Source organism: Trichoderma evansii (assembly GCF_050947405.1).
Source record: "Trichoderma evansii strain SZMC 28006 chromosome Unknown GGI43scaffold_1, whole genome shotgun sequence".
NCBI classification, from domain to species: domain Eukaryota; kingdom Fungi; phylum Ascomycota; class Sordariomycetes; order Hypocreales; family Hypocreaceae; genus Trichoderma; species Trichoderma evansii.
Window position 1 is genome coordinate 3,609,530 of NW_028145205.1, and position 10,551 is coordinate 3,620,080.

The following is a 10,551-nucleotide window of genomic DNA, read 5'->3' on the forward strand; positions in this document are numbered from 1 at the left end:
AAAGGATTGCCATCGCTGTACTGTAGCACCGGTACTGCTTGTGCGGATTGTACTGTAATATCACATGTAGCAGCTTAGTCTCCCTATACACGTACATGAGTGCAAGCAGAGCAGCCAAAAGCCACAGTTGCGGTGGCGCCGTCATGGTCCAGGTCCAGGGCCAAGGGAATTGGCCGAGTTCAAAAACAGCTTGCGAGCTTGTCCTGGTACCTGTACATGGAAGGCACTCCATAAAAGTCCGTAGATTCGTCAAACTGGGCAAGTGAAAATCGTCAACGGCAAGTACCTGGTAATCACTGTGGCTGAGGCGGAGCTGGGCGGATATCACCGCGGTGTTTACTTTGTATAAGCCCAAAAAGAAGAGAAAAAAACTATATTTCGTTCATTGAGGGTTCGCATCCGTTCTATGCCCTCCATGCGGTGTCTAGGTAGAACAACATTAGCAATCCAAAAAAAAAAAAAAAAAAAAAAAAAAAAAAAAAAAAATATTGTGCGGTAAAGATGCTGCGATGCCAAGAAGATGGCGATTGACATAGCTCGAGCTTGGGCCCTCCAGGTCGTCGCACCTGTTGATCGCCAGTTTCACAAACAGACAGCAGTATCATATGTATCCGTCTGTCTTGGTCGCGCCACGCTGTGGGTATCATGGCGTTCGTAGCGGCGCTCGCTTGCTGTTTTGTCTCTCAGCGAGGCGCATCTCGAGCCTGAATCTTGCTGCGTCTATTTGCTGCGGCATCCACATCTCAGATGCTGTACTCGTACATATAGCGGGCCCGAATCCCGCGCGTGGCCGTAGCCCTTCTGCTCTGCTTTGGCCGCCAAACCTCGTATTCAGCCAGCACTACGGCGCATTCTCATCCTCATCCTCTCTCTAAGCTCGCTTCGGCCCCCCGATCCTACGCAGCATCGAAATTCCATGTATTGTAAAAATATCTGCTTTATACTTTATATTACCTGTAGTTTTCTCTCATTTCTGCCATTTATCTTCTCTTTCTTTTATCTCCTTTCGGTCATATCTTTTCAGCTCGTATTGACCGGGGGTAGCGATCGGTTGATAGAGAGCACTGCATCGAATTCGCTTGCACCACACGCATATCCATCCTTATCTTCATCCGTCTTGTTGCATCAGTCTATTTTTTTCCCTTTCATATTTTCGCCTCTATACTCTTTCGCAGCCGCGCATCTCGATTGCTCGCCCTAAGTGGCGCCAAGACACATACATTCTCAGCGCACACCCTGCACTATCCACTTGTTTATATTAACTATCCAAAAAACACAACCGCATGCGGTCTGAGACAGTGAGCGGTTGTGTCATCGTCGCTCATCAAGAAAGCCGTCAGTGGAGCGCAGCAGGGGGCCAGCCGGCAGACCAGTTCCAGGAGCTTCGTATCGCCAGCTAAGAGCTCCATCCTAGTTTCGCACCTAGCGCCGTGGTGGTGTGCAGCGTCTTGGCCAGTTCAGCGCATTGCGTCGTCGCATCTGCTGCAGGAAAATCAAACACTAGGCCAGCCTCAGAGATCGCGCTGCTTTTTTTTTTTTTTTTTTTTTTTTTTCTTCCCTCCCTTCCAAGCTGCATCGCTCGGCTGCTTCTAGGCGCCGCCATCCAACCCCCTGGGCTAGGCCGCGCTGTACGAGCCCGGGACAGAAGCCTAACGGAGGAACAAAGAGCAATTGACGTCAGCCCACGACCGATTGATATTACTAGGACGACACCAGCCACACTTTCAGTGGCCGCACCCCATTCTGGGAGCAACGTTCACGTTTTGGCGGCTGTAACACCAAGGCATAAGCGGCAGGGCAGAAGGACAAGACCTTCCGCGCACGTTTAATTCGCTCGCTCTTGGAGAAGTGGGATCGAAGCAGAAACGAGATAGACGGAGAAGCTCGAGAAAAATAAAAATTAGCCTCCAATTCGAAAACAAAAGCGATAGAGAGCGAAAAGGCAGAGCGAGAGCAAGCTGTGGCAACTATTCAGCTTAAGCTTAGCTCAGCCACACGAGCTTGTTTTGTTTGCGACAGGATACGACTAATATTCATCGTCGTTTTCATCAGAGCGACAAGCAGCAGCATCATCTAGCTTGCCACCTTGCCTTCTATCTCGCATTTCTGCCTGCTTTCCCTCCAGTTCACCTCCTTCTCCTCCTCTTTTCTTCCTTCTCCCCCTTTCCTCCTGTTCCTGTCTCTCTGCCCCCTGGCACAAACAGGCCCTGCACCGCCAAACGGTTTGGCTGAGAGCTCGTGCTTTCTTATCCAAACGTCACGCCGCTTTGTGAGCCCTGTCACAGGCCCAGCCTCCAGCGGGAACTGGTACTTGGCATTGCTGCCGCCAGACAAGGCAGCGCCCTGGATGTACAAGTACAGTACCATACCAGCGCCGTTCCAGCACTACATACAGGTCGCACGGCGCTCTACTCTAGACTGCAGCACTGCGCACACGCCCCCCTGGCCTGTCGCCTCTGCTAGCTGCTAGCACTAAGATTTTGCCTGTCTATCGTCACCCACTGCCACGCAGCTCTGGCACCACAAGCCGCTGGGCTACAGCTTCTTACAGGCTGTCCAGTTCCACTTCCTGATAACTAAAAGGCTCCGAAAACATCGTCCGCCTGCCCCCAACCTCTGTGCCGCCAACCTCTTTTTTCTCCCCCGTCCCGCCCAGAGCTTGTTCAACACCATCACGACATCCTGTTGTAAGGAATTGTCTCTGCTGGTTTTCGCTTCGGTTTTTTGGACTCTGCGTTGGAGCTCGCGCTCGTCACTCACGCATTGTTTCGACTCGCGTTGCCGTCGAGCCGTGCGCGCCCCGTTTGTGCTTAGGCCAGGGCCCCCCGTAACATTAATTACTCCTGCTACTAGTTCGACTGTACGACGAGAGGACTCCTCTTAGTACAGCAGATTATCATCCACCATCTTTGCGACCCGCACTGATCGCTCGATCCCCACGACCGTGCCGACTGCCCTGGGCACCGTCGTCACAGAGACCCAGCTATCTCGCCCAGTTAAGATAAAGAAGCTCCAGTCCCAGGTTCACCATGGCGGCTCCAGCAAGCAAGCAGCGCCCTCTCCCATCGCCTACTCAGCAGGCCGTCTCCCAGTCGCAGCAACATCAGAGGACCAATTCGCACCGCTTCAGCTTCCTCTCCGACAAAGGTCGCAAGAATAGCGTCACCAACAAGATCGACCTGCACGAAACGCACGCTGAAAAGGATTCTAGACGCCTCCACAGCAAGGCTGATCCCACGTTGGCAATGAACGAAGCGGAGCCTTGTACGTTCCTATTCTCTCGATATCGCGGCCGAGCGATCTGCTCATGCAGTCCCTTTTTTTCGCGTGTATATATATATTGACGTGTGGTGAAATAGCTGTCGAAGCTGTGATGACAGCGTCATCACTCTCTCCGCTGCGCTCCATTCAGCATAAAGATACATATGGAAACGTAATTGGTACGTGTTTCTTGAATATATATCATTGGCAACTGTCGCTTACACTCTATTCTCTTTAGCTGATCCTGATTTGTCCAACCCTACTCGCAACCGCTGGGAGCGCCCTCTCGATACCATCCGAAGCTTTGAAGCGGCGATTGAAGGCGATTATGCGCGTAGATCCATGTATCGTGCAGGTAAGTTTAATTTCTGAGAAGCCTTTATAGCTGGAGGCATATTGGAGCTAATATTTTCCCCCATTTTTAGACACAGACCCTTCAGCAAACTTTAGCCGTCGAAACAGCTACTATAGACGTAAGTTGGGCGCAGTAGTCGTCATTTTAAGTTTTTTCCTATTGCTTGTTCTAACCCCCTGCTTAGCAAACCAACCACGATTTCCCCAAGATAGCTACTATGGAAGTCGTGCGGCTTCTTTCCGAGAGGGTAGCCAGTATGATGCGCCCGGTCCAGCTTCAGGGAGGAACAGCTACAATGATAACCAAAATTATAACAATAACAATGGGGGCTACTACACCACGAGCGCAGGTCCTAGCGGCTACAACAGAAATCAGGGGGGCTATGGACGGCCATCGCGCGACCGCGCGCCAAAGATGCCCTCCGACCCCCATCTTCGATCCTACGGTCGAGAGCAAAATGTCTATCCTTTGCCTCACAAGGATCGTTCATACGAGACAGTGACATCCGCAGCCGCCAGCGGCAATTCTGACCCTGCGGGCTATCAGACCGACCCTACCAGCAGCGATAACAGCTCGATTCATCGGACCTCTCCAGCTAGGCGCGTGAACGAGCGCGTGAATGACTATGGTATCGGATTCAGCCAGTCCCAATCTTACAAGGCTCCGGCCCTGACGGTGAACTTGACGCCTCCTGCAAATGCCAATAAACTACCGACACCTCCAAACGCGAGCTACCAAAACCCCCTCCCGGCCATACCAAGAAAGCAGGTTTCAACGCTTAAGAGGCAGGTTTCTACGACACCGTCGGGAGGAGAAAAGCGAAAGAGCTGGTTTTCCCGCCGTTTCAGCAAAAATTCTTAAAGACTTCAGGAAAGAAAAATCAATACCCCCTTTCAACACTCCTTCGCATTTTCCTTTGTACATTTTCCTTGGCCTGGCTCTTTCTACTACTACCTCTCCTTTTTGCGCATGGGAAAAGCTTCATGCTTCATTACGTTGTTTCACGATTGGTTTCTTTTTTATTTTCCGAGGGGGAGAAAAGATTACATTGATTTCAATGAGAGTGTTGCTTATAATTACGCCCTTACTAAGGAGCTCGGAGGAGACGTATACGGGTGGGCGGATGTCATTATTTTTTTTTTTTTTTGCTTGTTCGTTTTCTTATGATCCGTTGGGAACCTTGTTTGTTTGAAGCTCTATATTAGGAGCGCTTAGCACATGACATTGTGGAAAGGGATGGGTACATACTCGGATAAGCTTTGTATGTGGCGTTTGTGGTGTTTATAAATCCCTGCCGTTGGCTCTGGCGGAGAATAATAATCTGCTTTAGATCCGGACAAGAGCACGGATCTGTTCATGGCAATGATGCTGAGTCATTTCATCCACTATCAACTAAGCTCATTGTGGCATATAGACGTGGTCGCCTGAAAGAGAGATTACAAAGACAAGCCTGTGGGTGATGACAGGCTTTTATAAACATAATGAATAGGCGATGTTTTATCTTTTCTGCTTACTTCTATTGCCTCCCTTCTTTTTAAATTTCTCTTTCCTGTCTAGTTGGAAACAAGTCGCTGCTTCTGCTTCTTACCTTAGAACAAATGTGATATTAAAACAATTATGGTGTTGCTGTACATTGCTATTTACTGTGTCTTTTTGTTTTCAGGCTTGGACTCCGTTTGATCCTCCTTCATGGCTACAATTATGTACGAAATGAGCACTACATTGGCCAGTACAGCAGCCATTCCACCGGCCAGTGATGAATTTCCTATAAACAAGTTAGCTATATCAGGCCAGTTTGCATACATAGGTGGCATATGTAGGCAGCTTCTTACCGTTGAAGACTGTGTGGACGGTCGCAAAGTACGAGCCGATAGGGACGATGATCATGGCAGCTGAGAAGCCGAGGAGCTTGAAAATGACATCACTGGTGAAGACGGTTAGAAATTTTTCATTTAATTGATTGTCACAACTATTGGATATGGAGGACTGAGGAGAGAGTGTGAGAGTAAGAGAGTGAGCTCACTTAGGGACGGCGGGGCTGATGTTGGACTTTTCCTCGGCGGTGTCATCCTTTTCCAGGATTGTCTTTTCTGAGTTGACAATGCGGCGAGTGGCCATTGTTGATGATGTCGAGACAAGGGATGGTAGCTGAAGGGTTGTGTGGGTTGGTGGTCGAGGCGGGATGAGGATAAGAATGAGTTTAGTGCTAGATGAGATGAAGCTTGATGGAGCTCTCGCCACAAGAGGGTCCCAGCTACAGACGCTATTGTGAAATGAAACGGGGGGTTGAGGCCAATTCGTGCTCTTGTCTGCGCTTGAACTATTCCGGGGTCTTATTCGTCTTAGGCCTTGTCTTTGTTTTCTGTTCTTTATATCCCCTTTTGTTGAGAGCTTCGAATCTGTCGTCGCTACTTTACCCAAAAGAGGCGATGTTGTCCTCCTAAGCTCTATCTTGCAGCCCACCCCCAGAAAGAGCATAAAGTGGTCATGTGACTTCGCGACTTGGTGTTCTCACTACGGCGCGTCTCCGGATCGTCACGAAAATTATTTCAAACTGAAAAGTGCCACAATTTTGCTGCTGCGGCGCCCCAGCACCCGCTGCGGATTAACCTCTTTTTTCTTTTTTTCGGATACGATCTTTATCTACGTCACTTGAGATCTAGATAATTGGCAAGCGGGTACCCCTGAGTTTTTTTAAACCCTTTTTTTACCTTTACTCTTTTCTTTTTTGGATTTAGACTCAGACCATTTTTTTTTCCTGTTCCTCAATTCCGTCTCACTTTCATTTCGGCTTTGCATTAGACCGCCAGCGGGAAGACAAGAGGTTTTTCTCACTTTTAGAACAAAGGGCTCTCACTTTCCTCACTAATTTGCTCTTCTGCTTTCATAAAGCGCCCCCTCTCCGCACCTTGCTTCCCTGACGCCTCCATACTCCTCTCCTCTTTCTCTACCATGGCGCGCAGTTCATCTCCACTGCCGCCGATTTCACAATTGGGCATTGTACCCCGAACGCCTTCTCTCAGACAGGGACGACCACAGGACGACATGGACGAACTTGCAGGAGACACAATACCGTGCTCGCCATCGGTCTTCCTGAAGGATGGCGACATCACCCAACCGACACAGGTGCTCAGTCGGCCTGGACTCGCGATGGTCAGATCTTCGTCGCCGGCAGCGAGTGTAGTCGAAGTGCCCGCCTCGTCACCGTTCCAACCGAAGCTGCAGCAGACGCGATTGGGCTCCCGCCTGGCACCGGCCGGTACAGTCTTTCGTCCACCTCCCCAGACACAGGCAGCTCCCGCGAGAAGACCGACTCCAGAACCGATCAACCTCATTTCCGACGATGAAGACGATATTACCCCTCCACGAGGAAACATCCGTCCGACCACGTTTAAAACCCAGATTGCAGCGTTTGCGTACAAGCCGATCGACAATCAAGAGATGACCAGAAAGCTGCGGCAGATATTTGATGTTTTTGGTGATAGATTCCCGTCGCACAAGGTTAGAGAAGCCCTTAGGAGTTGCGGTAACGACCTGGACGATGCGATCGCGTGGCTAGAACGCAATGTGCCGCGCTCCACCCAGACCCGAATTTCGCAACCCGCGCCCAAATCTACAAACGCAAAACCTGCAAAGCCTACAAAGTCAACGCCGTCTGGCACTCGGCGACTAGTATCCAAGGGACAAATGCTTTCTCTGTCCAAACCCCCGTCGCGCTCCCCCTCGCCTTCAGTCGCCTCAGTCGCCTCAGTCACCTCACTCCCGTCAAGCCCTCCTAGGCCACAACCTCCGCCACCGAGACGCCGGCTCATGCAAGGCCTCAAGAGACGTGCGTCCACATCACCAGCACCTGAGCCAGAAATAGAAGAAGTACCGGCACCTGCCTCGAGCGACGATCCGCTGGTTATAGACTTGGTGGACGACGGGAGAGAGGATACGTATCAAGCAGAAGAATCGCCGGAGGCATCAGGGGAAATTGATGACAAGGTACTTGTCTGTATCAATGAAAGTACCTCTCAAGAATTGGCTGCCATAACGGGTATGAAAGAAGACTTGCTCAAACCAATCATTGCCAAGCGGCCCTTCTACGACCTGATGCAGGCCAGGAGAGTCAGCGTTAACAAGAAGCCTGGTGCCCGTAAGACCGCCCGAATCAGCATCGGAGAAACAGTTGTGGATGCCATCCAGGTATTCATGGACGCAGTGACTGCCATTGATCAGGTCGTGACGAAATGCGAGGTCAAGGGCCAAGCAATCAAAGGCGTGTTGGAGACGTGGGAGATCAACATGTTTGGTCGGAACAAACGCAGCGCACGCTCAACTCCTTCTGACGATGACGCCCCTCCGACACCGACAAGCTTGAGTACTACCAAGCTTTCAAAACCCCCAATTCCTGGTCAACCACAGATGATGGATGGCCATTGTGTTATGAAACCCTTCCAGCTTTACGGCTTGAACTGGATGTCCGTCCTATATAACTATGATATCGGCTGTATCCTAGCTGATGAGATGGGTCTTGGCAAGACCTGCCAGGTTATCTCATTCATGTGTTATCTTGTTGAGGAGTACGAAAACAGTCCTAAAGGGAGACGGCCATGGCCAAACCTAATCGTGGTGCCTCCCAGTACATACAACAACTGGCTTGGCGAATTCAAGAAATTCGCTCCTGAGCTATCCGTGATAGGGTACCGAGGGTCTCAAACTGAGCGAATGGAGATTGCCTACGCGGTTGAGCAAGAGCCTGAAGCCTATCATGTTGTCCTGGCAACATACTCGCAGATTAATTCCGAAGAGGACATTGGGGCTATGCAGTCATTCGACCTAAACGCTGCCATATTTGATGAGGGACACAAGATGAAGAACCCAGAAACCAAAATTTACAAGGATCTTCGTAGAATCCCGTCTGCTTGGAAGATGCTTCTTACGGGTAAGTACTAATAAAAGTCAGCTATATGAAACATATATGGCGTTATCTATGAGAGAAAAGACAGTAGCCGTTTGCTGACATTATACGATAAATAGGTACCCCCGTTCAGAATAACCTCTTAGAGATGACTTCGCTTCTAAATTTCATCAATCCCAGACTCTTCGATGGTTATATGAACCAAATCAGGTATATCTTCAGCCAGAAGGTGACGATTCGCGATGTTACCAATGGCGCTTTCCTGTATAGTGAACGGGTGAAACGCGCGAGGACAATTCTCGAACCTTTTATCCTCCAACGTCGCAAAGATCAGGTATTGTCTGACATGCCTCGCAAGATCTGCAATGTCGTTCACTGCGACATGCCCGAAGCGCAAAAGGGAGTGTACGATGAATATGAAGAACTATTCAAAATGGAACCATCCCAACGCACCGCACGGGAATCCCGCGGCCGACAAAATGATCAGAATAACGTCTGGATACAGCTGCGGAAAGCAGCCTTACATCCTCTGCTCTTCCGCCGCCACTTTACAGACAAGAAAGTTACGGAGATGGCCAAGATATTGATGGATCGGCTCGATCAGTCGGAACTCCATCAGCCTGATATCAAACATCTTATTCAAGAGCTGAAAAATTCATCTGATTTTGAGCTTCATCTTTGGTGCCGCGACTATCCCAGCTTGCTAAAGCAATTTGACATTGCACCCACAACAGAACTCGAAAGCGGAAAAATTAGGAAACTTATGGAATTGATTGAACAATACCAGAAGAATGGTGACCGCGTCCTCGTTTTTAGCAAGTTTTCACGAATCATTGAGCTTTTGCAAGAAGTGCTTGCGCGTCAAGACATTGATCACCGCGTGCTCATGGGCAACACCAATGTGTCTGACCGACAGACGCTGATTGATGAATTCAATCAAGACGCCAGCATCCCCGTCTTTTTACTGACCACCGGCGCGGGTGGTACTGGCATTAACCTAACGTCGGCCAACAAGGTTATTATCTTTGACCAGTCAGACAATCCTCAAGACGACATCCAGGCAGAAAACCGTGCGCACCGTCTTGGACAGAAGCGAGACGTGGAGGTGATTCGACTTATCTCAACACACACCATCGAGGAGCTTATTTACAAGGCGTGTCAAAAGAAAATCGAACTGGCTAACAAGGTCACCGGCGTGATCGAAGAATCCGCTGCGGACGCCAGCAACAATCTCGAGCAAGAAGTGCGCAAGATGATGGAAGAGCAAATGACACCCCCGTAAAACGGACAACGCACCCATTTTAGCCACTGCTTAGCATCAAAGTTTGATTTTCTCCCTTTTTTTGAGAAGAGACACCTTGGAAGGCGTGTTTCGGAGGAACAAAAAAAAGGGCTGGCTGCATGAATGTTGCAATGGCGTTAACGTATTTAAGCCTGTTTTGGTACTTTATTTTGATCTTTTTTTTTTTTTTTTTTTTTTTTTTTTTCCATCATATGTTGGTCCATCGATTGATGGTCTAATCATTGAGCATGCATACATGATAAAATCACGATATGGACATGGGCCAAAGGGATTCGTTGGTGCATATTGGAGACGGACTGGCATTATGTCACCCTTATACCATCTTAATTCCCTTTCTTTTAATGAGCATTATTTTCTGGAGCCTGTCAGATTGGAAGAAGACGAACAAGGAGGCGAACAAAGGAGGGGACATAAATGGCTAAATCTCAGTATTGTGGAGTTGCATGGTAGAAAGTACACATATAGAGCGAGATGATGATAGTAATATAGCATGATGAGCTTCCGTGTGCTTTAACATTCTTTTGTGAATTAAAGTGAAAGTGTCTATATGTATTGAAAATATTATCTAACCTACCACTTTCGTCATCCAGCATCCCAACATCAGCTAACGTCGCGAATTTGCAGCTATTTTAGCCTTCTACTTCTTCTACTTCTTCTACTTCTTCTACTTCTTCTACTTCTTCTACTTCTTCTACTTCTTCTACTTCTTCTACTTCTTCTACTTCTTCT

At 49.0% G+C, this 10,551-nt stretch overlaps 4 protein-coding genes across 4 annotated transcripts; 3 read left to right on the plus strand and 1 right to left on the minus strand.

The window, feature by feature from the left end:
* The first annotated feature begins 892 nt into the window (after positions 1-892).
* GGI43DRAFT_392252 (uncharacterized protein) lies at positions 893-1,552 on the plus strand. Its single transcript, XM_083204538.1, has one exon. The coding sequence runs from the start codon at positions 917-919 to the stop codon at positions 1,199-1,201; it is 285 nt and encodes a 94-aa protein (XP_083066778.1). The 5' UTR covers positions 893-916; the 3' UTR covers positions 1,202-1,552.
* Positions 1,553-2,698: 1,146 nt separating this feature from the next.
* GGI43DRAFT_41020 (DUF2406 domain-containing protein) lies at positions 2,699-4,793 on the plus strand. The gene is made up of 5 exons (XM_083206597.1): positions 2,699-3,264; positions 3,360-3,440; positions 3,500-3,616; positions 3,687-3,734; positions 3,801-4,793. The coding sequence occupies exons 1-5, from the start codon at positions 3,030-3,032 to the stop codon at positions 4,475-4,477; spliced, it is 1,158 nt and encodes a 385-aa protein (XP_083066779.1). The 5' UTR covers positions 2,699-3,029; the 3' UTR covers positions 4,478-4,793.
* A 463-nt stretch (positions 4,794-5,256) lies between these two features.
* On the minus strand, positions 5,257-5,734 carry GGI43DRAFT_379121 (vacuolar ATPase assembly integral membrane protein VMA21; the record flags this gene model as incomplete). The annotated part of the gene is made up of 3 exons (XM_083202785.1): positions 5,257-5,381; positions 5,449-5,540; positions 5,640-5,734. The coding sequence occupies 3 exons, from the start codon at positions 5,732-5,734 to the stop codon at positions 5,257-5,259; spliced, it is 312 nt and encodes a 103-aa protein (XP_083066780.1).
* Positions 5,735-6,426: 692 nt separating this feature from the next.
* On the plus strand, positions 6,427-9,929 carry GGI43DRAFT_41067 (DNA-dependent ATPase FUN30). The gene is made up of 2 exons (XM_083206643.1): positions 6,427-8,543; positions 8,639-9,929. Exons 1-2 carry the CDS (start codon positions 6,569-6,571, stop codon positions 9,799-9,801), a joined length of 3,138 nt encoding a protein of 1,045 aa, XP_083066781.1. The 5' UTR covers positions 6,427-6,568; the 3' UTR covers positions 9,802-9,929.
* The last annotated feature ends 622 nt before the right edge of the window (positions 9,930-10,551 follow it).

What these genes read in the sequence shown, in the direction of transcription:
- GGI43DRAFT_41020 (XM_083206597.1), top strand. Translation starts at nt 3,030, where the DNA reads ATGGCGGCTCCAGCAAGCAAGCAGCGCCCTCTCCCATCGCCTACTCAG. An exon ending in AATGAACGAAGCGGAGCCTT is followed by an intron (nt 3,265 to 3,359) that starts GTACGTTCCTAT and finishes GTGGTGAAATAG; the next exon opens with CTGTCGAAGCTGTGATGACA. An exon ending in TAGATCCATGTATCGTGCAG is followed by an intron (nt 3,617 to 3,686) that starts GTAAGTTTAATT and finishes CCCCATTTTTAG; the next exon opens with ACACAGACCCTTCAGCAAAC.
- GGI43DRAFT_41067 (XM_083206643.1), top strand. Translation starts at nt 6,569, where the DNA reads ATGGCGCGCAGTTCATCTCCACTGCCGCCGATTTCACAATTGGGCATT. An exon ending in TTGGAAGATGCTTCTTACGG is followed by an intron (nt 8,544 to 8,638) that starts GTAAGTACTAAT and finishes TACGATAAATAG; the next exon opens with GTACCCCCGTTCAGAATAAC.
- GGI43DRAFT_392252 (XM_083204538.1), top strand. Translation starts at nt 917, where the DNA reads ATGTATTGTAAAAATATCTGCTTTATACTTTATATTACCTGTAGTTTT.